Source organism: Chinchilla lanigera, unplaced genomic scaffold, assembly GCF_000276665.1.
Source record: "Chinchilla lanigera isolate Chin_1 unplaced genomic scaffold, ChiLan1.0 scaffold00026, whole genome shotgun sequence".
In the NCBI taxonomy this organism is placed as follows: domain Eukaryota; kingdom Metazoa; phylum Chordata; class Mammalia; order Rodentia; family Chinchillidae; genus Chinchilla; species Chinchilla lanigera.
In genome coordinates this window covers 12,023,220-12,049,963 of record NW_004955427.1, presented here as the reverse complement: position 1 = coordinate 12,049,963, position 26,744 = coordinate 12,023,220, and the positions used below count along the sequence as shown (strand labels likewise).

General features: G+C 39.2%; 1 protein-coding gene across 4 annotated transcripts in view; it reads right to left on the bottom strand.

Moving 5' to 3' along the window:
- The window catches only part of Cd96 (CD96 molecule), an 86,135-nt gene that overhangs the window by 7,222 nt on the left and 52,169 nt on the right, over window positions 1-26,744 (bottom strand). For 2 of the 4 annotated variants that reach the window (XR_261254.1, XM_005386365.2), the window contains exons 9-10: window positions 8,606-8,677; window positions 8,037-8,126 (exon numbers count right to left, since the gene is read on the bottom strand). Coding sequence is in view for 3 of the 4 variants with exons in the window: in XM_005386365.2 (XP_005386422.1) it covers window positions 8,037-8,126; window positions 8,606-8,677 (162 nt within the window). In the remaining variant the exon portion in view is untranslated. The remainder of the gene's footprint in view (window positions 1-8,036; window positions 8,127-8,605; window positions 8,678-26,744) is intronic. The other 2 variants (XM_013515037.1, XM_005386367.2) reach the window with 2 other exon arrangements.

Sequence of the window (26,744 nt, the reverse complement as noted above, 5' to 3'; positions counted from 1 at the left end):
TTCACTTTAAGTATCTTACCCTGCACATGTGCTCTTGACTAATTTTTCTTCTAGACAGAGCACCAAGATCTGTAAGTGATGATGAAATAGACACTTTCTAATGCTAACTCTTAATTTGAAATCACTACCAGGAATTTGATTGACAAATAGCACAACTGATTAAAAAACAATTGTCACCATGTCTGAATGAAGTCAAAACAATGAAGAGGGCGGTTGGTTCTGGATAAAATTAAAAGTTTTTTTTGTTCAATATGTTATTTCCAACTTCGTACTTTCAGAGCTTGATGTGTTTTATTTAGTATCTTTTTAAAGTATGTTTTCAAGAAAGGATAAGATAATTTATGCTAAGGTAAGAAAGAGTAAACAAGTACAATTCCTACAAGGGAAATAAGCATTTAAAACAGAAAGATATTTCCATTTTATTATCAGTGAATCATTATAGAACATTTTGTAAAAATTAGTAGCACATTAGTGCTAAAAATTAGTAGCACATGGGCAGCATTAAGTTTTTCAACAAATATAGTGTTTTTTGGCCAATTGATTTTTCTCTGTGCAAAACAATCAGATACACAAAGATTGCAAGTCCTCATGATCAGCACAATCCATCCCAATTGTAAAAACAGGAATGACTCAATCTATGCCAATTATTTGACCATTTCATAAAAATTCTTTTGAGACCTCTACAATCTTCTCCAGCATTGAAGAATTCCTCAGTATAATGCATAATATAATTAAATACAAAACCCACCTTGGAAAAGTAGGAACTTGTTTTTCTACTTTTGGCTTTAAGAGTTGTTTTATAAGTAATAAAAATTTTAGAGGAGATTGTGGTGGTGAGAGGGGTGAAGAAGAAGGAGCTTGCATTTCGTGGATCCAACACGTCGAAGATCCTTAAGTAATGTAAATGAGAAACTTCAAAACCAAAAACTTAAATAAGAGTCTTTCCACAAGATGAATCAACAACTGTAATTGCATCCCATGCTCTGATAAGAGAGGTCTTCATGTAGAAATGTTGTTTATAGAAGCCTCTGTAAGGTAAAAGTGGCTCAGCTGGGGGTAGTAGCATACACTTATTATCCCAGCATTCTGTGAGGCTGAAGCAAGAGCCTCACAAGTTTGAGCCCATCTTGGACAAGTTAGTGAGTTGGAGAGACAGCTTCAAAGAAAAAAAATTTAAATAGGGCTTAGGGTTGTAACTCAGTCAAAGGCACTGGATTTAATCTCTAGTACCAGAAAGAAAGGGGTGGGGGATCACTTATTTCTTTCAGTTTTTTTTTTTTTTTTATTTTAAAGAGGAAAAAAAACTAACAAAACAACAACAATGAAGACAAAAACAAAGCAACATGAAAACAACAAAAATGATACATGACTTCAAAACAAAATGATAGGAATTAACAATGGTTGCTACATTACATACTCTTCAGTGAAGTTGCTCCATTCACCAGATATAAGAATATAAGATTGATCTTTCAATAAAACAATACTTCTTTAAGAGCTAATCCATGCCTATGATTTATATATCTAATCCTCAGGATGTATTGGCTAGTCCATTTGGCCTTCTTATGTCTCCTTTGGAAGCTTCCAGCAAAATTACGTTGCTGTTCTCCTTTAGGTGATTGAAATATTCTGTGTTCTTCAAGGTATCATCATGTTTGTTAGATATACGAGTTAATCCTCCTTTAAATCCTTTGAACATCCATTTTCATCCAAATAATGAGTGAACATCACTTTGACATTTGGATGGTAAATATTGCCTTGACTGATAAATCAATATCCCCCCAAATAAGGATACTGGGCTGTTGGCACTTCTCCAGTAAATTGTTATATCCTTTCTTGAGTATAATGTAAGATTCTTAAAAATTTCTGTAAATTTAGTTCTTGGTAAAGGTCATTCATGAGGGAAGGGTACTTCTCATCTATAGTAAAAACAATACCAATTTCAGTATTGGTAAAACAATACCAATACCAGTACTTTTCCTTTAATTGCAATAACTCTTTTGACATTAATCTTTGACCAGTTTATAGTTGTCAGTGACATTATGTCACATTAGAAATCCTTTCCCTTTGTAGGAAAATCTATTTTATGTCATCAAAGTCCTTATTTCTCTGAAGTTGAACAGATCTTTTGATAAAACTACAGATGATTTCTGTTATATACATAGGAATCCGGATGTGAATGGAACTCTTGTTGAGTTCCAGCATCTTTTTCACAAGTACATGGACTTTTGATGAATCAAAAGTTGGTTGTCCAGTCTTTTAAAGTCATCTTTAAGTCCTTGATTTTGTCCTGGAACAATGGCAGAGGTGGCAACAATATCCAGACATGCAGTGCCTAGATCTATGGATTTCCATGACCTTGGGCTTCTGCTTTGCCTTCCTCTTCAAGGAGAATAAGTGCTGAGACAGCACCACCCAGGACGCACACACTGGTACCAGCTACTTTGCCCACTCTTGGCACTGTCACCCAGTCTACGGATGGGGCTCCCACAGTCTTCCCAACCGCAAAAAGATGGTGACACTCAAATCTCTCAACTCTCCTCCTGAGTAAGGAAAGTACAAGGTTTGTGATGAAATCACTGGGCTCAGCTATCAAGAAGCTAGACAGGACCATCCAGGACACACGCAGTGTAAGAGATGGATGCACTGATCAGATTTAAGAGGAAGGGTATGTAAGTTTTGAAAGGATAAGGAATTCATGGTCAAAGAACATAATGAAGTCCCTTCTTGAGGTTAGTAAGGAGAACTCTGAGCGTGTGTGTGTGTGTGGTAAGTGTATTTTGGTGCTTGTGTTGATAGTGAGCTTGAGCTTGTGGACTTGATTTATGAAATGGGTTGGAAGCAAAGGGGCCGCAGAGACGTTCTCTGCCTGTCTGACCTAGGCATATTGACTAGTTTCAGGGAGGCTTTCAGCTCCATTGGACCACATTGATGGCAAGGGAAATCAGGAAAAAACTAATTAAGATTCAATTTTCTACTTCATGGCCTGGTCACCTGAGTTTCAGGGTAAAAAGTTGTTCAAAAGAAGTTATTAACTGTATATACTAAAACACTAATATTATAAACTGTATAAATTATTAACTATAGTTATTAACTATATATAATGCCATATATGTGGTATTAAAATGGTTAGACTGCATACTCTCATTTTGTAAGTAGTTAAAATAAAATACATATTTCTGTTCCAAATCATAGGAAAGTTGGATAGTGAAGTAGCATTCTATTCCAGAATTCTTGAATTCCTCTTCCAGTTTATAAGCAAAATGATGACAACAGAATATATTAAAATATAATGTAGTCAAATGCAATGTGCTCAGACGAGTGTCATGGCATTTAAATATATATGAGCACCACGAAATGCATGCAGAGGCCAAGTATCCCACAGAATATGTTCGCATACAGCAAAGGCCCTAGAAATGCTGGAAACGCACCCATTATCATTATTTTTCTGTCTCTAAACATTTCATAAAACTACTGAAATAAACACACCAAAAAGAAAAAAAATCCCATTACCAAGGCCTGTCATGAATCTGGCCTAATGCATCATCCCACAGTGGATGTCGCATTACAGTCCAACCTAACAAGCAGAAACATGTTTCAGAAATGGTTTGGGAGTGAGCAATCAGTTTCAACTTGTTGGATCCTAATGTGTTTTTGCGAATGATTATAAATAAAGCAACTTACCGCAGGGGATGTTTTCTCCAAGTTTATAGACTGGTTAACAAGCTCTTCCTATGCTTGCATGAATAAGAGTGTGTGTCTACACTGCCAGGGAAAAATTCTTTGGTGTCAGAGTCTCTCTTTCAGATTTCACCATTTCCAAAGTCATTTTTATGATAAGAATGATAAAATGATATCAGAGGGAAATGAGTTTTTTTTTCCAGTGGAAAAGGACATAAAATGTGGAGGTTCACAGTAGTTCATTTCATTATATATCTGCAAAATGACTAAGAATATATCATATAAATGATAAAGCAAGGTTTTTAAGCAACGTATTTTCAGTATCCCGGTTTCTGGGGCAAAAATTACCTTGGATGACTTCTGTGCTTCATGCTGGTGCGGAGGATGGCCAGGATGCCTTCCTCCTCCTCCCCCGCCCGCTTCCCGGCCACGTATGATAGTAGCCACTTCAATTAAAAGAAGTTAAAAGTTCCAATTAAACAATCACTTCCTTTCACTTTGTCTGTGTATGTCTGTGTGTTTTCTTCCTGGGCACTGCCCATATATTCTTATCCCTTCAGTCAGTCAACAGATACTTGTTGGGCATTGACAGCATGCCTGCCGCTGTTAGAGGTGATAGGACACTGCCCTAAGCGAGAGGCAAGAAGGCTTAGGTTCTTGTTCCTTTGTGTCCCACCTTCTACCATAATTTCAATGGGGATTAAATACTTTTTAAAAAATCAGACCTTGGTAAGTATTATGCTGAGAACTAAAATATGGGCTAATTGACCATAGCTTCGATCTAACTCGGAGCTCAGCATTTTCTTGTAACATTGGAGTGCTAGTTAATCTCAGCTGTCGACTTGACTGGATTGAGAGTCTCCTGCAGAGGGGACTGGACACGGGGCGCGATTCTCACCACAGGGTTAATGCACTGATGCTCACTTCTGATTGCCCTGCTAAGAAGCAGGACCCAGTTAAAGAAGGCGGCTCACTGGCTCCCTGCCTTTGGAAGGTGTGTTTCTCCCCGGCACTCTTCCCCCGGGCTCTGCTTCCTGGCTGCACCGCCATGCCTTTCCACCATCATGTGGAACCAGGCAATCAAGGACTGTGACACTTGAAACCATGAAGCAAGTAAAATCTCGCCTCCTTCAAACTGTGGGTTTCATATTTCATCCCAGCAATGAGATAGCTGAATAACACAGTTGTCAAATAAACTTTTATCCCCATTGCTACATAATTTCTATGTGACAGCCAACAAGTACCAATTTATTTGTTTATTCATCTACAGTTTGGACTGGGCACTAACTATGTACTAAACATTATTTTAGGGACTGAGGAAACAGGTAAACAAAGAAAGATCTCATGAAACTTCCATGCACTGTATAGTCTCAAGAATAAAGGATGACAAAACTAATATAAGCAGAGTTTGAGCAGTTTGTTACAAACCACTCAGTTTTATCTTAATGCCATATAGCATAAGTGCAAATCTATTAAAAAGTATGAATTTTCCTCAGTGTCCCTAAGGTTTTCATAGTCAATTTCTATCTGACTAGTACAAATTTTATAGCTCATATCTTTATCTATATGGTAAGTTCGCTAGCTTAGAACATAATGGCTGTCATTTTTCCTGGATTTATAATATTTCATTGAGTTATTATTTTAGCCTATTAAACATTCTGTTATTATAGGTTATATGTTTCCTTAACACTACCTCTTCCTAATCATACGTACACAAATTTGGGGCCATTATAAATAACACTATAAATGTCTTTATCCTGTTCCATCTCTTATGTCTCTATCCTGAATATTTTTTGTTACACATTTGCATAGCTTACAATATTTGTTGATTATATTATTTATACTTACTTTTATTTTATTTAAAAATGCAAACCAGAATTGTCATCTGGTATTTACTTTTTTGGCTCAATACAATGTCATTAATACTCATTTATGCTATGAATGCCTGCCAATCATTTTTTATTACTCTATAAACTTTTATTATATGAGGCTGGGTATGGTGACCCATGCCTGTAATCCCAGGACTTGAGAGGCTGAGGTAGGAGGATCATTGAGAGTTTGAGACCAGCCTGGGCTACAAAGTGAGCTCAAGGCCAGCCTGGATTGCATAGCAAGACCCTATCTCAAGACCAAAAAAATTATTACATGGGTACACTGCAATTTATTTATCCATTCTCCTGACTATAGGCATTTAGATTATTTTCAATTTTGCTATGTGAACAGTATTTTCTTCCAGTATTTATGTTCAGGCTTCTGCATGTACATGTATTCATATCTCCTGTATCCATATACCACTGGAGAGGGAGGTACATGTACAGAAATAGAATTGCTGGGTTATAAGGTAAGTGCATGTTCAACTTTAAAACATGACATCAACCAAGTTTTAGTTCCATTAGCAATTTATAAGAAATTATATTAATAATATATGTGGCAATAGCAGGAAGTTTCTTAGTTTTTTGCGAATTGATTATGTGTTAAATTGTTTCTCCATTCTAGTCTTTACATTTATTCATTACTAGGGAGGTGTGCTTCTTTTTAGATGATTCTACTCACTTTTATTTGTGATCCACCTTTTGTCATTTCTATTGCTGTTTGCCTTTTTTGGTTATGAATTTATATATCTTCACATGAAGTGTTTGACCATTTCTCAATCATGTGTGCCAGATACCTTCTCTATTCTATAACTTGCTTTTTAAACCTTCTTTAAGACATCTTTTGACAAACCCAGGTTTCTTAATTCCATTCTTTTTTTAAATTAACTTTTGTTTGACCTTTATTATTTCTACTGGTTTTAGAATTGGTTTGTTCTTGCATTTTTAGGACCTTGAAATGCATAATTAGGTTTTTTATTTTATTAGGATCAATGTGTTTTTCTACTGTGGATACTTATAACTAAACTGTTCTCTTAGAGCTACTTTTGATATAGGGGAAATGCTAGGTGTCAGATATTCCAAGTTCATGTTTCCTGAAGTCAAAGAATGAATTCTAAGGAACAATGGTGGCTAAGAGCAGAAAAATTTATTTGGAAAATGAATGGGTACTAGGAATAGCTCCTATGAGACAGGAGGGGTCCTGATGGCTACCCCTTAATTCCATCCTAATTTATCAATTTTTGATTGCTAGTGCTTTATGCAACTTCATTAAGCCCTTCCCAAGAGCCAGGGAGAAGTTCGTCTTTATTTTATTACATATTTGAATGTTTTTCTTTAGACATAAGATCTTCAACTACATGAATTTATGTTTGTGCAATGTGCATGGTAGGAGGTGCAAACTAATGTCTATTTGCTGAACAGTCCTTCCTGCCTTTTCAAAGTAATCTGCTATGCTACCTTTGACATATATCTAAATTACATTTATTTATGGATCTCCTTTGATTCCATCACTTTTGTTTACTGCCTTCTCAATTCTTGTATTTGGGCAGTGAGTTTATAGGTATCTATTACATTATTAACATATTTTAAAGAAAGAAATAGAAGACAGAGGCTCATGCATTGACTAGTGATGAAAGTGTGTCATGAATTAAAGATTACGATTAACCTAGCTCTGTGACCCTGAGAACCATCAAAGAGATAAAATAAATAACGCTACAAAGGACAGTATCATACATGTTCCTTTCTTCCGTTTCCTAAGGACAAATTCTCAGCAGTCAAATGGCTGAGCCAGTAGGCATAAAAGACCTCTAAAGGTTTCAGATGTATGGCTTAAATGCTTTCCAAAAGGACACAGACATTTACTCTTTGTGGCAAAGGGTCCGGAAGGTAAATTCGGAGTTTTCATCTGAGGCCCTTGGGATTCTCTTTCCCCTTTGCTCCAGCTACCCTCCTCGCCTTCCCCACTCCAGTGATCTCTGTCTAACGCCACTAGGAGGCAGTACATGTCCTTTTCAGGCTTCGCACAGACCTGTTGCCAGCTGGGTTGGAGGAAGAATAAAATCATCTCTGTGTATCAGATCGGGTCCTCTCTTTCTTCATCCTCATTAATAATGTACACATCCCAGCTACTTTTCTTTTCCCCACATACGTTCATAGCTTGCTCTGTCGGTTTATGTGTTTTATAAACTTCCTGGCTAAGACCTTCCAAGACCACCACCTTTCCCCTTTCTCTCCCCGTGTTCCTTCACTACTTTGTTTCTCCGCATCACTTTTCATTGTTTTTCTGTCCTCCGGGAGGATTTGGAGCTTAGGTATGTACATTTCGTTTACAGACATACTCCTCACACGTACAGGAATGCCTTACACAAGGCAGGTGCCTTGCAAATACTAGTGAGTAAGATCATGCACAAGCTCAGGTGGTTGCTCAGTATGTGTTGAACGAGTGGAGGAGCCCCAGGTGCGAAGGGACGCAGGTTTATACTCAACATTTTTTGGCATCTGTCCCAGTGGAGGTCCAGGAGTCCCTGGAGGTCCAGGAGTCACTGGAGACTTGGTGAGTCACGCCGGAACTGCTGGCTGAAAGACAAAATTATTTTTAGAATCAAACTTTGAAAATAAAACTACAACTTCGCTTTGGTGCACTGAAATTTTAATCTATGTGATTTTGGGGAAATTGGACATTAAAATGTCCTCCTCTGTGAACAAACACTAGTTGTTATTAAATAGAATCGCTATACTTTATATTTGATGCTGATTTATAACTGATTGGCTCTCTCGGTTCTTCTCACCAACTTAGATCACTGGGAGCACTGAGATTACTACCACCTCAAAATCCCCTGACAAATAAAAGATACAGTATAGTAACAGGTCACCAACCTTATTTTTAAGATTGTAGGGACTGGTCCATCAATGCACTGCAGAGTAGCCCAAAGGTAAATATGGACATCAAATGAAAGATATAACCTCCTGCCCAAATCTCAATATCACAGAGGCTGTGTGTGGTAAAACTTGTATGTTGTGTCTGAAATGGGTGAGGAAAGCTGTTCTATACTCACTCTGAGGCACGCTGTGTGGCTTTGATGTGTTCACATCTATGAGGACCATTGAAGACATAGCTGGATATCCTACTTTGAAAGCAAAATTCCCAAATTACTATAGGCCTTTATGTTTACGTCTTTATGTTTAACTGTATCATGAGGTTCAACAAGAGCATAAACTATTAGAATAGAAAGATCTCAGTGGAAATGGTCTAATACCCCCATTTTATAAATGATAAAACTGAATCCATGCAATGCTTTCATCTTCATCGTTGTGCTAGTTACAGTTCTCCTACGTACAAATGTATAATATTCTCACTTTCAAAATATATTGTGTCTGTATTTACTGTCCCCAGTTCTGTTCTCATGCTGGGGAAATAGCAGCAAGGTTCCTATTCTCATAGAATTTACATGAATTTTCATGATAGTAGAAAAAATTTTTCACATACTGTAATGGTTGATACATTGAGTTAAGTTGAGAAGTTTGGAAGTTTAACTAAGGGACTCAGCAGGAAACCAGGGCCCTTACAAAGGCTGGCAGGGATGTGGAGTAAAAGGGACCCTTCTCCACTATTGGTGGGAGTGTAGACCAGTGGAAATTGGTGTACACAATCCTCAAAGAACTAATAATAGAGGTCCCATTCAACCCAGCTATTTCTCTTTGGGTATTTTTTTCAGAAGAATTGAAAATATCATGCCACAGCAATATATGTGCACCCATGTTTATAGCAGCACAATTTTTGTAATAGCTAAATCTTGGAAACAACCCAAATGCCCATCAACTGAGGAATGGAGAAAAAGATATTATATTTTTATACAATGGAGTACTACTTGGTTATAAAGAAAGATAAACTCAAAGCTTTTATAGGTAAATGGACCCAACTAGAGATGATACTCATAAGTGAAATAAGTCAGATTTGCATGTGTAAACATTGTATTGTCTCCCTAGTATAAGCAACTGAAAGAATAAATAAGATACAAAATGTACAATAGATATAGTGAAAGGGAAAGATACTGCTAAAGAAGAAAGAACAGCTGGGATGAGGGAAAGGAGAAAAGTTATCATATATATATGATAACTAAGATAATTATACTACTAATTTCTATTGATTTATTGAAAGGAACAGTTAATGTTTAATTTTTTTATCAGTTTTGCATGCCTATGTCTGGTAATCTAAACAATTACTTGAAAGATAAGAATATGCAATATAACAATCATTGTTGACTTCCTATCATCTTGTTTTGAAATTCTGTATTGTTTTTAATTTTTCAAATTTTTTATTGTCTTTAAAATAAAAAAGAAAATATCTCTGGAGATGAAATACCATAGATTAATGAAGAAGAAAAATACATAACGACATTCTATTGCAATTATGTTTGTGTCTCTTTGAAAGACAGATTTTTAATATATTTTAGTGGCATGCAGTTCCCCTTTGTTCCAAAACACAGTCAAAGTGGCTTACATAAACGTGCAATGTAAGAAGATAAAAAAAGAAGATAAAAAGTGGTAAAGAGAAAGCAAAACTGAGGACAAAGGAAACTATAGCTAGAGAAACATATGTTGAGTCAGTGCAAGCCTGAACTGGCACAGTACAGAAAATGCAAATCTTGATGGTCTGTACTGTGGGTAGCCCATATTTGGCCTGAACTTTCTAGTAGAGAATGCTAAAGAGTATATGTTTTATGACTGATGAACATCAGAAGATAAAATAATTCAATTTTCAGAAGAAACAGTTATTTTTTTCATTGTTATTTAAAATAAATTTTCCTCTAGGTCTTTAAAACGGTATGCTATGTAATATGTACAGTAGCCTTAACAATACCCTTTTGCTCTGAGAGCTAATAGGTTAATTTGTCAGCTCTTTGTGTATTCTAGATACTATTCCTTTGTCTGAGGAACAACTGGCAAAAATTTTTTCCCAGTCCATAGATTGTTTCTTCACTCTGGTGGTGGTTTCTTTTGCTGTGCAAAAGCTTTTTAGTATAATGAGATCCCAGTGGTCAATTCTCTGTAATATTTCCCAGAGATCAGGGTTTTGCTCATGAAGTCTTTGCTTATAACTATGTCTTCAAGAGTTCTACCTATTCTCTCTTCCAGAAGATTTAGAGTTCCCATTTTAATAGTTAGATCTTTGATTGATAAGCTCATTTATCCTAAAGCTTTTGTCAATGGTGATTAGTGTCCCAGCTTCCCAGCTACTGCAATTCTTGGGAAGTTCATGCCTTAAGGAGAGAGAATATGGGTACTAACCTCTAAAATATAAATGTCTGTTAATCAAATAAATTGACATTGTGGCTTATGCATCTACAAGTAGTACATATCCAGAAATGATCATGGTAATCATTTCTGCAATGGAGCCTACCAATGAAATTCAGAAAGATACTTACTACACCATAGCCCCGGGAAGACACTTAAATATAGGAAGGTACACTAGAGGCTGTTGCATAAGATGCTGTGTGGATAATTTACATGGACAGCAACCACCATCAGGATGGGAAAAACACGCTTAAAAGGCAATATATGAATACTGATATACATCGCTTCATTTGCTCAGCAAATACTTATTGATTATCAATTATATCTAGAGTTGAGGATAAAGTGGAGCGCAAGAAAACCTTTACCCCTGGTGTCAGAAAATTTATAGTGCAGTGAGGTTAAAGATCAGTACGGCAGACTACTAGCTGATTAACAACTTGCTGGCACAGATAAATTACCTTTGTTAGCCTCTCTTGCAGTTAGATGTTGCTGTGTACCGAGTCCTATCCGATGGAATGTAAGTGGGAATGATAACTGTCATTGCAAGACCTACCCCTTAAAAACCTCCCACCAAGGATCCTCCACCTTTTGTCTTGTACTATAAAGACATTATCATGCAGGGTGACTGAGAAGTCACCTGAGGATGACAGAACTGCTGGAAGGCTGGGCTCCTGAATGACTCTATGGAGCAGAGCACCTAGTCACTTATTTGGTCCCTCAGTTGTTTCTTTTCTTAATAAAATTCTACTTACAAGTAAACTTATAAGGAGAAATGAATAAAATGAACTATCCTTACAAATAGTAGAACCATAACTGCAATACAAAATGAGAAGTGCTGTAGAAGAGAAATTCAGTGCACACTGGTGTTCTTGAGAGAGGAAACACAGCCAAGATGTGGCACTCAGGGAAGACTTTCTGCAGGAAGTGACTTATCCGTTAGCCACGGTGTTAGACAAGTTAAGGGTGAGGGGGGAAGAAGGAGGGTGGAGAAGGGAAGCAAGAAGCAAGAAAGCAGTGGGGACAGAGAGTTAAAAGAGAGCTGAAACCTTTCAGAATGTTTGAGTCATGGTAAAGGGTGAGAGACGGATGAGAAGTAGGAGCTGTATTCCAAAGACTGCGTGAAGGAAACAATACTTACCTGGTCTTTACAAGATGCTGTACCCCATGGGTAAGTAAGTGGTAGTTACAGCCTCATCAGAAGCCATGAGATGAAAAGAGTGGGCAGGTTTAAAAGCCACTTAACATGTGGACTCAACGAGGCTGGGTAAATGACTGGGTACAGGAAGAAAGAAAGAGAAGCCAAAATGATTCCCAGTTTCCTGACTTGAGCAGCTTTACAGATCATGGCATCATTAATTGAGAAAATAAGCGGAGGAAAAGTCATTTTGGAAGTTGCTAGGGAGCCTAAGGATGAACTAAATTTTGCACAGATTAATTCTGAGTGCGTATGGACATTCAATTCCAGCAGAAGGCTGACCGTGTGAATTGGAGTCTTAGGAAAGAAATTGGGCGGCAAATACATACTTGTGAGTTATCAGCATCACACGGTAATTGAAGTAGCTGACAGCACTAGGGAGGGAGGGTCTATGGAGAAGAGAATTGGGAGTAGGACGAAACAGTGAGGAATCCGTCCATGTAAATGACTGGCAGAAGCAAAGTAGAATGAAAGGGGGATTCTGAGAGGCCGGAAGAAAGCCATGGGTGTACAGTGTTATAGAAACTGGGGTGATGGAGGGTATCCAGATGAAGGGGAGGCAGTCCAATTTAACAAATATTGCTACTAAAAACTGAGTTAGTGGTGAAGCTGGGAAAACAGAATCAAATGTTGCCAGAAGTCTACCATAGAATCTGTATAATGGGCCATCTGCAGTTTAGTTCAGGTACTGATAATACAAACACAGCCTAACCTATGAATAGGTGACTGAATCTCCTAAATCAGTTCCACAATTGTCCCATTTCCTTTGGGCCTGCCACAAGGAGGTTGATCTGAGGGTAATCAATCCCCTCCTTCCTAAGACTGTCCCAAGTCAAGAGATGGGTGGACAGGGGAGAGAGGGAAGAAACAGGGGGTGTTCTTTTTTTTTTTTTGGTACCAGGAATCGAACTCAAGACCTTGTGCTTGCCAGGCAGGCACTTATGCCGCTGAGCTATATCCCCAGCCCAGGAACAGGGGATGAACTAAGGAGTTAAGATGTGTTATGTACATGTCCCAGCCTCCCACAAGGCATGTAAACATTGTTCTCCAAACATGTACTGATAAACTAAAAATAATTAAACAAGCTTTTAAAAAGAACCTCACTCCAAACAGCTGTGCCAGAAAAAGGCTAATTGTCAGGGGTGAAAGCAGTGATAATTTGCTGGTAATAGCTTTATAGTGGGGCTATAACGTCTCACTGACAGAATTGCAGTCAATTCTCTCATTGAACTCTCCTTTCTGATACCTCTCTGAGCCACCAATAACAGATCATTGTTCAGTAATTGTAACTTCGAGCTCACAGCCTCACACCATTCATCCAAGTGTCAGCTTGTATAAAAAGTGCACATCCACCTTCCCATAGGGTATGCAGTGTGTTTGTAAATTAAACATAGTTTGCCTTGAACCGAGTATGGAGGTCACTTTACTGTAGGATCACTTTTACAGCAGAGGGCACTGGGATTTCCCCACAGCCCACAGTGATGACAATTTACCAGCCTGGATGCTGCGAGAGGTCAGCCATGGTTCGCTTGATGTGAGAATGTTGCTAGGCTATGCTCAAACTCAGCCGTTAGAGGAAAACTTAGGGTTAAAGTTTCTGCTTTAAGAGCAATTGCACTTCAGTATAAACCTAGGCACTAGAGATCACAGAGTGAATTTGAATTCTACTTTTGTCATTGAGATAGCTTCATCTTTACCCCTCTTTTCAACAACTTCTTTCATATTTCCTTGTAAAATTGCATATTGTTGTGCATTTTCAAGTTACCCATATCCCTTTTGGGACAAGACAAAGTAAAAAGTGCATGGAAGAAAGTAAAAGTCTAGCTATAAGTAATCTGTGGACACTGTGAGTTACTGAAAAGGCCGGTTGTGTTCTTCTTAACAGAAGAATAGAATTTTTTTCTTTGTCCTTCTTGTCCTCTCTCTCACTTTGAGAACTGAGCCCCCAAAATTAGAGACTTAGCAAGTGAATGCAAAGGAATGATTTCAGCAATGGCGATATGATCAAAATGGCCATGATCACAAAGAGGAACTAGGAAATAAACACCAGGGAACTGCTTTTATTTGTAGAATACACGCTGTTGTTCTCAGAAATCTCAGTCTAATATGTGACTTCCAGCAAGTTTTTAAAAGCTCTCTGTCCCGCCAGCAAGAGACATTTTCTTGTGTCAGTCCCATGGCGCACACTGGATGCTGACGTTGGCTAGTGCCATGGGATTGAATTCTGCCAGGAATTCCTAGAGTCCTGAGGAAGTGCAACCTGATTGGAAATGTTATCGTACTAAAAGGCAATGTCATCTTCTGGAAGTAAGAAAATAATATGACCTAAATCCTCACTCAAGGTTTACTGAAAGTGTAAGAAGCACAGTCCATTAATTTGATGTGATCTGGTAGGCTGTTTAGGGAGCACGAGAGGGAGGACCATGACTCAGGCGTGTGTATTGCTTTGTTTTACCGCATCCGTATCCAGCAGGATTTCTGTGGCCCTCTAACCTGTTTCTTCCAGCCAAGACTGTGAGCGTGTTGAGGGGAGAGAACATGCCAGTCACCTGGAAATAGGGGATCGATGATACCTCTTCTTTGTCCCCAGGGAGCCTGAGGTTATTTCAGTCTTCGTGGTCTTCGGCTGAGTTTTATTTTATTTACATATTTATTTTTGGTCTTGATCTGAGGGTGTGTACCAATCCGCACAGGTCATTCAAAGAATGATCCTTATACTATGGGACCTTATTCATCATGCAGATGTAGAAAGTCAGAGTTGAAACAAGTTAGGAAACTATTTCTCAGATCAGTTAAATCCACTCCAGTCCCTACCACTTTACACCATGGTTCAAGGTTAGGATTTCTTCACATTTCCTGACAGACCTGTAATGTTCTACACATGATCCTCCCTTGCACCTTGAGTATGCTATTTGTTCCACCAACTTTTGGGAGCCTGTAGCTTCTAGGCAGTGTGCTTGACACTGGGAATATTGCTTCCCTGCAATTTAAGTTCATGGAGATCGACATCGGCTGGAGAATCAAATAAATAAATCCCAATGCAGGAACACGTGAATCCCTGAGGACCATAGAGGGAGAATGGTGCCTGAGAAAGAAATGGGAGAGTTCAGGGAGAAGGCACAGAAAGTACAAAGGCTCTGCGTGTGCTCTTCCGTGTTATGAGTAGTAAAGAGTAATATCTGACACAAGTGCATTTCAGGGCTCGAACTTTATAAGCCCCTAGTAGCGTCCGCTCTGAGCGTGTGTGAACTGGGTGTTACAGCACCCATCTGCCGCATCAGTATCAGCAGGAGAAAGGGATCAAAATGCACCATACTGGTGAGAGCAACACTTATTTCTCAGGGTTCTGAGTTGGATTTAGGAATCTTTTTTTTTTTTGAGACAGAATCTCACTAAGTAGTTCCAGCTGGCCTTGAACTTACTATGTAGCCCGGGCTGGTCTCAAACTGGCAGCAGTTCTTTTGCTTCAGCCCCCCCCCCAGGTGGGGGGATTGCAGGCATGCACCACCACACCCAAGAGGTTTAATTTTTATAAGAAAACTTTTTCACGAACTTGACTTGGAGCTTGTCTAACCATAGGAAATCATATCTGACTACCTCTTCATACGAAGTAGAGCCTTTTAAAAAAAATTTATGTGCATTTTTCTTAGCTACATTTTTGAAAGATCCATATTGATCGTATTTCTCAGCATGTGAATGAGACAGCTTGCTTTGTGTCTCTTCAGTTTCGAGGCTAAGTTTGTAATGTAGAGCACTGTAAAACCTCTTCAATATTCAACAGTGGATTTTACATCACGACATACTATGTGGGCAAAAGTACACCAACCTTGGAGGTAGAGAATTCTTTGCTTTGTTTTCTGGTTGCTTAGTTTTTCTTCAGTGCGAATATTTAAATTTTACAATTATTCAGACATACATCATAATGACCCTTGTTTCCAGGAAAGAAGAAAGGGTTTAGAAATAAACACTACTTCACACAAAATGCCTTGTTTACACTAGTTCAGAAACTGCCATAAGGTGAGATGGGGTTTGAAACCTTCCTAACCCATTTCTATTTTAAGTTTGGAAAAATTTTCTCTCTAAAATTAAAAATCACTCCTTTACGTTATCGCTGGGAATTCAATTAAGTCAGAAGACAGCTTCAGTCAGTCTGAGTTGAACGGAGGAGACAGAAACATGTTCTCTGAGAGCTAATTCTAGTTAGTCATGTGACAGCTCAAGCAGAGCCCAGTTGTTTAGCTCCTACGCCCACCATCTTCCCAGGGACTGGCACCTGACTGCTGAGGAAGGGAAGGTGAGGAAATGCTAGCGCTCCCAAGGTTGGTTAACCTTTTGGAACTCCTGGAATATTTTTCAAGCAGTTTAGATTTTAAAGACAATTTAATGTGAATCCATTAAATGCCAAATAAAGGTGATGGGTGAAGATTTGTTATGTGGAAGTTAAAGGATATAATGGGAACTTTTAAACATTTTTATTTGGTAGTTATTTCCCTCTTCAAATTATTAAGAGATGCAAATAAGGCTCTTGATTTATTTTGAGGTTGTTTGCTTGCTGGACTCTCCTTTTGATGCTGATATTCCTTCCCAGCCTTTCCCCTGTGTTCTTAGCCTTCTGGCTGTTAATTATGCATTTTCACATTTGATAATCACAATAAACATATGAACTAGGTAGTAGTACTTCCATATTTTTAAAATTAGTAAATAATATTAGACAGATGAAATGGCTCATCCTAGGAAAAAGAGCTGGTAGAAGGCAGAGACAAGAGCTGACACCAAAGGCTCTATCCATCCCAATCCAGGAGCCTGTCCCGTTAGTCTTGCCGCAGCAAACCTTCCCAGAGCCAGGACTGAAGCATGAAAAACCCCCTCCTGGCTGCCAGCACACAGCAACCCAGAGCAGAATCCTTTGGCGCCTCTGTCTCTGCCTGACTTCCTTCACCACCGTTCAGCTTCCTGTCCTAGGACTGCTAGTATTCAAGTCCCAACAAGATGCCTTTTTCTGAGGAGGATTTCCTCCACTCTCCCAACACCCTTCCTTTGTTCATCTCTTCAACGTTTGCACTTACAGTGTCCTTTGTTCAAGAACTATAGCTGTGGATATAGTTCAGCAGGCACAGCACCTGCCTGGCAAGGTGAGGTCATGAGTTCAATTCCTGGTACCCCAAAAAAAAAAAAAAAAAGAACTATATTCCAAGTTAATGCTTCTTGATAACCAAGTATTACTGCTGTGCTAGATGTTAGCTATAGCAGTAGATAAATCAGACCCCCTTCCTCTCTCCCAGTAAACCTCACTCTCATATTTACTTTCTTGTGGGAGGAGTAAAACAGATAAACTATAAAAGATACAGAAAAAATGCAGCCGCGAAAATGGACAGGGAGTGTGCGTGTAGCTGGTGGGAGAGTATGATTTTAAATAGGGCCGGCTTGGAGAGTCTCATGAAAAAGGTGACTTGTGAACAAAAAAAATTGAAGATAAAAGTAGATATCTGGATGTGGATGTCTGTGGGAGGAGCTTTCTAGGTGTACGAAACAGTGAAAGTGGGCGTGGCCAGGCTGTTGGAAGAACAGCAAGGAAGCCAACTTGGCTGAAGCAAATTGAGGAAGAGGGGAGCTGAGCGGTGAGGAAGCAGCATGTGGCACTCAGGCTGACCTAGACATGTCTTTCCTCATTGCCTGTTTGTTTCCTCTGCTCATCTGAACATTAGTCTTTTTCTCGTTCATTTGTTTGTTGAGACAGGGTCTTGCTCTATGTAGTTCAGGTTGACCTGGAAACCACCATGTAGCCCAGGCTAGCCTTCACCTCAAGGTGCTCCTCCTGCCTCAGCCTCCCAAGTGCTGGGATTGCAGGTGTGCATCACCATGCCCATTTTAGAACTTTATGCTTGTAGTGGGTTTGGTTTATTTACATCAGTTTCCATTTCAAGTAAGTCTAGATCACTTGCTTTTATTAACACACATGTGCACACACACACACACACACACACACACACACTGGTTAATCAATCCACCACTCCATTTTCTATCTTGAGTTTTTACTGTGTTCCAAAACTGGTTTACGAAGACTAGCAGTAAAAGGCAGCCTGTTGAGACCTGCTGTGAAGCCAGGGCTATGTTAGGTCTTTAGCAGGTCTTTTTTCTTCTGTTGCCTTTAATGACTCACTGAGGAAAAACTATCTATACAAAAGCTCTTTTTTCCTTTCTTCTTTGATCTATCTCCATTTTCCTCAAGAGTCCTCACCTTAGGACAATGCTTTTAGCACTCTGTTTTAGTTTTCACCTTTCAGACTCTTACCAAGAACTACCGTGTTCTGTGGATCACCTCAGTGGGTAAGGCCCCAACTCATCCTGTTTGCTTCATTTTCAAGGAATTACTTTTTAATTCTGCATTTTAGTGGATAGCACAAAGCAGAGTTATCAAATAGAATTTCTTATACCTTCACCATGGATTACATCTCAAACATTAAGAATTGTAGCAGAAGACAAGATCAGCCTCACTTTGAAAGTAAAGTTCCAGGTTACCTCAGAAAGATACGCAAAGCAGGATGGGCTGGGTTCTTTCAGGCCTGGTCCTTTGTCAACCTCCAGGTTATTCCAGGTGGAAGTAGACTGGGTGAGGACTTTTTGAGGAACATGATTAGATTCATGTTCTCTTGTGCACCTGGCCTCCCCCTTAGGGCAGAGGAAAAATAACCTACCTGCTCATGTTGTACCAAGTGAAGTGTGGTTTCAGGAGAAATGCTCAAAGGTCTTGGCCTGCAGGCCTTGGATTTTTGACAAAGGGGATTGATGTTTGAATCAGAGAAAAGGAGAGTCCATGGCACGGAGAAGAGAGGGGGCCATACCAGGGAAGAGGAGCACTTATCCAAACAGAAGGTAAAGGGATGTATTTTCTCAGACACAGTAGGACACCATGAAAAGATTCTCACCCAGTATGAGCACCGTTATGGACAAGGAATTCCTGGAAGGAGCTGCAGGGAGAAGCAGGAATTCAGATATTGCAGGGGATAAGAAAAATCCTGGAGGAGGCGGGTGTCGGTGTATGGTCGGGTTCTGTATGGGGTGACAGGTCCTGGGAATGAGGTGCGGTGGATGGAAAGAAAAACAAGAGAGATAAAGTTTTGGGATCAGGGTGCTGCAGCCTCCAGGACTGAAGCCTCGATTACAATTTTTTTTTAGACTTTTATTGGGATACAAATAAAAAGCACCAACAGGGAAATGAGAGGAATCATTAGCAGGAGTAGTGAGGACAATACAGCTTAATAGGGGCTGGGGATTTAGCTCAGTGGCACAGCACCTGCCTGGCAAGGGCAACGTCATGAGTTCGATTCCCGGTATGGGAAAAAAACAAACAAACAAACAAAAAAAAACAAAAAGACAATACAGCTTAATTATCACAGGAACTGGACTTTGACTTAGTTAGCCATCATGTTAGCATTCCTTTGGACATATCTCAGCAAAGCACCTAGTGTGGTCCCAACAGATGTGCACAGGGACATGGTCCTGCTGTCATTTCCTTTTACACTAATGCTTTTGCTACACTTCCTCCAGAATCAAACAGTCCTATGGCTTGGTCAGGCTCAAAGTCCCAAATAGGTAATACACTGAAAGGTAAACTATAGACTGTCCTTCTCCACAGCGGGGTATCCTGAGTCAGGAAGATACACATGGATCTTAGGTAGCCATCAGGATGGTGAGAGAGATTTCTGAGATATTTCTCAAAGTGCCTATGAGGTGAAGATGGCCATTTTTATCCTTTTCATCTGAGGCCACCTAAGTCAGATTATAGGTGGCCTGTCAAGGCAGATATTTTGTCACTTATCTCTCCTCTCTTTACTCTCCTCCCTGACCTCCAAAAAGGGGCCTAAACCAGCAACAAAGAGTGCAGGAGAGATTGGAGCAAGGTCCGGGAATTGCAAAGATGTCTCCTCATCTCTTCTTAACCTTGTGAAGATGTGAAACACAACAGGTCATATCACTGCTTTCAAAAGCTAAGGTAGACCCGTGCTTGGAGGTGGGACAGGAACGAAGTTCTGGACCGAGAGAACTTTTTCAGTTACGCTTGACAGGACTTTTAAATTATTGACCTAAGTCTGCTCTTGTGGGTGAAGTGGACCTGATGACATTCATTATATGAAAAATCACCAAAAAAACCAAGTAATTTATCTGAAACTTCTTTCAGAGGCCAAGAAGAAATTATTTAATAGAGCTCATTTGAACTGGGAATAATGGATGAAAATAAAATTATTTTTTGTTACCTGGTCCAGTTTATTTATTTAAACAATCAGTCAAATACAAAGATGATTCATAAGCTCAGTTTGGGTGATCTTGCTAGTTATGCTCAATTACCTAAAACTTGCATATAATTGAACCTAAAAGTTTAATTTACTTTCCAGATAACAGTGCTTTCGCTTGGCCTTCCATTTTATCATCTATGAGCATAGCACAGACTTAGACACATCTACCTACTCTCCTCAAAAAAATGTATAATTGCTCTGCATCAGCCCATCCATACTACAAAGGGCTTTAAAAATAGTGGTGAAATTAACTGGAGAATTGCACTTAAGAGAACATAGACCATCCAACTATATTTCAATGCATTAAAATCAGCTTCAGCAATCCAGGTGGTCAGAAGAGGTAGGTACTAACCACTGGCCCTACATATAGGAGCTACAGGGTGTGAAGCCCTGGTTTCAACACAGGGAATGTTCATTGACGGGAGGCTGACTGTGTGGGACACATGATTGTTGAATGGGAGAGAGGAAACTGCATTGCTGGACTACTGGCCTAAAAAGGGTTTCAGGATTCCGCTGGAGGAAGATGGCAGGAAGCAGGATAGAGTTCATCGCATATATATGTGGTGTGTTTGTAGATACAGTAATTATTAAATAAAGTGAAAAATTGGTCATCCATCACAAATGGAGAAAACTGAATAAATAAAACTCCAAGTAAACTAATCGAGTAGACCATCATTAATTTAAGGGTAACCAGCACGGGGAAAAAAATGAGAAACTCTTTAAGAATCTGTGATGTGTGTTTTGGGTGAAAGATGATAAGAGAGAAATAATGAGAAGAATTTCTAGGACTCAAGGGAGAACTGGAGGTTTGTGTAGATTCTGCAGATCTATATCTGTAATAAAATTCCATGATAACAGTGATGCAGAGGGATGTGAGTTAAAGGAGTATTTTTTCCTCTGATTTATTTGCAACTGAGGAATTGTTAGCTCCGCTCGCTTCTTAAAAACTACATTTCTCCAGTATCACTGGTCTAGAGAAGGGAAAGATTAATATAAGCATAACTATCACATTTGACTTTCCATGGGAGCTATAGCAGTTTCAAGCAATAAGGGATTTCTTCAGTGTCTGAAGACATTTATGAAACACCAACCATATACTCTCATGGGCAGTAGGCTTCAAAGTCTGAAGTCTGCCTCGGTTCTATGCTGGCTGTTCCGCTCTGCATGACTCTGGGGGTGTCATGAACCTCACCATCTGTGTATGGGGGTAGTAGCAGTACCTACCTAAGTCACCGTGTTCTTGAAAGGATGAAATGAGACAATGCATTTACTAGTTTAGAACAATTCCAAGCATTAATTAAGGGGCTTCGACAAATATTAATGTTAATTGCCCAGTAGAATAATACAATCCTGGCCTTAGGTAAAAATTCTTAGGTAATTATTAGCAAAAAACTGGAAGGCACTTTTAACGATAGTGTTCTAAAAACCTTATATTTAGCTCCACAATCAGACAGACAGTCCTGGCAAGTCCTTCACTGCAGCACTCTGCATTTTCTACCTGCCTGTTCTATTTCAGGCAACCATCAGCTCGAGTCACTTCGAATCAACATCACCTGGTCTCCTGCTCGCCGGGCTTGCACTTCTCACTTACCGTACACATAGCTTCTCTCTTCCTTTCCCCCGCATGCTAAACAACCCACAGTGGCTGTCTGGTAATGTTCAGATGACAGCCCAGATCTATGGCTCATTAACTTGAGCTCACTGTCACCTGGCTTCACCTCACCTAGTCTGCTCTGCAGCCCTGTTCTCAGCGAGGCACTCTTGCTGTCAGCACTCTTCCTGTTTTTCTCATGCCCTGAGTTCATTTCATTTTATGTCTCCGAGTGCTCTCTGATTCCACTCCCTGCCCCAGCGCTGCTGTAGTTACTGGAGGGCTGGGTTTTGAACCCAGGCTCTTGAGTATGTTAGGCAAGAGCGCTACCACGGAGCTACCCACATCCTCTCTATTTTAACTTTTTCATGCTCATTTATATACGATAAAGCCAGAAACTATTTGACAACCGAGCTGCCCTGCTGACAGTAAGAGACCAGCACAGCATGACCAGGAAAGAAGTCTCTGTCACCAACAAATCCCCAAAACCTTCTCACGGCCTTCTAGGCCCTCTCTGGGACCCGCCCCTTAATTTTAGAACCAAGATCCTGTCCTACTGATGATTTTTTTATCGGCTTACTCCTGACATGTTGACATTGAATGACATGTTTCCTAGGTTGATTCCTCATCCATTTCTGACTTGCTTATTTGTAAGTCACTATCTTGTGACATTCCTTGGGCAGCTGCCTTTACCCCCACTCCCCATGTCTGCCAAAGACCTGGGGATTAGGCCTAGGGTTAGAGTTGTCAGACTGGTCCTAGTATTTTGCCCCATGTACAGAGTGGAAATTCCAGACTATGAGAGTCAGCTGTTATTGAAAAGGGCTTTTCATCAAAATCAGTGTCGTCAGGTCTAAGGGTAATGTGCAGATATAAAAATAGGAGGCAGAGCCCAAGGGTCTGTGCCTGGTGGACAGAGACATGTGAAGCAAGACCGAGTGATACAGGATTGTAAGCTCTGTGCAACAGGGTTCCTGTCTTCTCGTTCATCACTGTAACCTCAGCACCTTAAGATCCTTTGTAGACAATCGGTGTTCACTTGAATGAATGTGTTGAATGGTTTTACAGTCAAGTTGACATTTCTTTGGCCTGTTTTCTTTTTCTTTTTTTTGGTTTTGGTTTTTTTTTTCCGGTACCAGGAATCGAACTGACGACCTTGCACTTGCCAGGCTAAATCCCCAGCCCTGGTCTAATTTCTTAGGCAACATAACCAGTAGCTACTTCATAGCCAGTGAACTGAAATACATAGGGCTTTCTCCTTGGGGCAACAAAATCTCCTGAGTTAGGCAAAGACTTCCCCACCCTAACTTTGTCCCTAATTGTTCTGTGGGGCCTGTTTCCTGCTGCTTAACATGTTAGCCTCCTCTAACAATACTGAGAATGCAGCTGGGACCCAGGAAACACTAATTGGCTCTGGTTGAATTCTATGAGGCTTCCTTGAGAAGCTTTCCCTGGGCAGGAGTTGTAAAGTTCTCCTCCCATAGCTGAAGAATATTGCTTCCATGACCTCCTACATGTTTTTAAAACTAAGTTACAGACCTGGCTCCCTTTCACTGAATAAAAAAGAATAAGAATTATATGCTTACAGACAGATATGTAACTTAGTAATTATGACTGAATTATCTAGTTCATTACAGCTTAGAATCTGAAGTGAAACCCTTGCCTTTTGAAGTTGATTTCCATGACATGACCCACCTCGCTACCTTTCTTAAAAGAACACACAAAGGTGAATTCTACCAGCTCCAGAGGCAGCAAGTCAGCATGTGATTTTGCAATTATCCTCCAGACTGCCAAGATTAAATATGGATCTTTTTCAACAGTAATTCAGTGATTAGCTTAGGAAAATAAATTTCACTTTAATGTACCCAACTATGAATTTAGCATGGTTTTTGACATATTAACAGACAGAAAATTGCTCCAAACATAATCTGTCATTCTCATCTTGACAGACGTCTACACTTGATTTCGTAAAGCGAAAAATATCTACTTTAATTACTACAGACTTGGCACTATTGATATTTGGAACTAAGTAATTCGTGTGATGGGTCTGTTCTCACCTGTATTGTACAATGTTTAGTAGAAGCCTTGGCCTCTACCTGCTAAGCTGACAGTAGTGCCCTGTTATCAGTACCAGAGCAGAGCTCAGCAGTTACAGGAAGGAGAAGTTCAAGCAGGAGCTGCTCAAAGCTAGGAGGAAAAAAATTTATTTTCCTCTAAATTCTGCTTTATTACAGAATAAAAATATCCAGGGAGATGCACAGATCTGGAAGTATCAGGCTTCAAGTTATGAAAGTTCCCTATGGGTTCATAAAGTCAGAAAATGTTCTCTAAGACAGAATAAATAAGCTGATCTCTGAGAAGTGCATTGCATTTTCTTGACTCAGTAGAGAACTTGAAAGAATTTTCTAAACAGAGAAAAGCAAGTAAACAGATGTACACTGTGACAAAACCAAAAAATGTCTCTAGTCATTGCCAAATGTCCAACAGGATGAGATGGGTGTTACTTTGGTTGAGAATATCAATCTAAACCAGTTCTCAGGTTGAATGTGGCAGTGTCTTTCTAAAAAAGGTCTTTGATTCTCCTTAAACTTTCCAATTACATCATATCCCTCTGATAGTAGATCACACAGCACTTTTTCTGTTTTTTAAAAAGTAAATATATTTATATTTACTTTGCCTTCTATCCATGATACTAGACCTGTGTTAAATTATAGGCTCCTTAAGCACAATTATGCTTTCTCTTACTTTGACTTTCTTTACAAGCTTTGAGCAGTGGTAGTATTGTAGCCAGTGAGGTTTATCTGAGGCTTGATTATTGCTAATTGAAAACATGACTTTCTTCTCAGAAATAAGGATGGTGCTTGGTCGAATGTGAGCACCTAATAAACACTGACTAACTCTGTAGAAATTCAGCTAGAAAGAGTTCGTGTGTACTTTCATCTAGCAAAACACAAATGCCATGAAACATTTTTCTTCTGCTTTATTCATTGCTGTATTTCTACCACTCATAAATGTACCAGATACCTAGTAGTTGCTCAATAAATATTTGGAGAATGAATTATATCACCCTCTAAAAATGTTTAATGGTGTCCCATTCTTTTCCTAAAGGATAATATTATAATATATTATATTGTGCTGAGACTCAGATCTCTTTTTCCAATCTTCATCCTTGCTTCTCTAAAGCACAATTCCACCTCGTTGGCCTAATCTTATTAATTGGTATTTTCCCAAATAACTATGAACATCTTTGCCAGTGTACATCTGTTTACTTCCTTTTCTCTGTTTAGAAAATTCTTTCAAGTTCTCTACTGAGTCAAGAAAATGCAATGCACTTCTCAGAGATCAGCTTATTTATTCTCTCTTAGAGAACATTTTCTGACTTTATGAACCCATAGGGAACTTTCATAACTTGAAGCCTGATACTTCCAGATCTGTGCATCTCCCTGGATATTTTTATTCTGTAATAAAGCAGAATTTAGAGGAAAATAAATTTTTTTCCTCCTAGCTTTGAGCAGCTCCTGCTTGAACTTCTCCTTCCTGTAACTGCTGAGCTCTGCTCTGGTACTGATAAAGATTAACAGCCATGTCCCTGTAAAGAGTCTGATGACATCCTGGAATCTGTCTTCTTTTAAGGCTAAGCTCTAAAACTATCATGGAGTAAATAACTGCCTTTGTCTCATTTCTGTATCTTTGTTTACATTCACTTCCAGGTTCACTACAACTCCCTTAGACAAAATATATAAAAACTGGAGCCCTTCCTTTGTTCATGGCTCAGTCCTTTTTGGACAGGAGTCTGCTCAGTCAGTGTACACCTAAAATAAATCCTCCTATTTCTCCTGCAGTCACTCTGGATTCTTACATTCTGCAACAATAAGGTGTGCCACTTTATTACTTTGAGTTATTATTGTTATGTATATATCTTACACCTCCAAGTAGAGCACATTTTGAAAAAAGTACTCATACATTCAGTTATATGACATTTACATGTCAAAAAACATTATTTTATTAATGTAGCTATTTAATATTTTTCGAGTGCCTACTCTGTGCTAGGCATATGATAAGAAGAAAACATGATCACTGTCTTTATAAAGTGTTTGGAATGATGGAGAAAAAATGGTATCTAATGTGAAAGAACTAGATTTAGAATCAGAAGACTTTAGTGTAAGTATTAACTCTGTCACTAACTAGGGTGATAATGTAAGCTCTCATTGTCTCAGTGTCCTCATCTGGAAAATGCAAATGAATGCTTACTCTGTGTACTGTTCATAAAAAGATTAGATAACATATGCAAATATTTCAAATGACAGCATGATGCCTTTAGTTTATCCACAAACTCTTTAATATTCTCCCCTTAAAGAGGCAGAGTCCAAGTCTCCTTTTAATATAAAGTGGACCTAGTGGTTTTCTTCTAAGGGATAAAATGAGGCAGAAGTGATAGTGTGCAATATGGGATATTGTCATTAAAAAGGCATTATAGCCTTTGTCTTAATCCCTCTGAATTACCTGGTCTCAGGGAAGCCAGCTGCCATACTGGACACAGTCCTATCAAGAGACCCATGTGGTTAGGAAGTAAGGCCTCCCACTAGTATGCTTGAGCTCAGAAAGCAGGTGCTTTAGCCCCTACCAAGGCATTCAGAAGCCCCAGCAAACAGGTTGACTTCATCTCATGAAAGAAGCTGCTGAGACTTTAAGCTGCTCCTGGATTCCTGACTCCCAGATACCCCGTGACATATTTTATAAATTAAGTATTAAGGTGGTTTTTCATGAAGCCATGGACAATTAATACAAAACATACTGTAGAGATTTAAGGTATTATTATT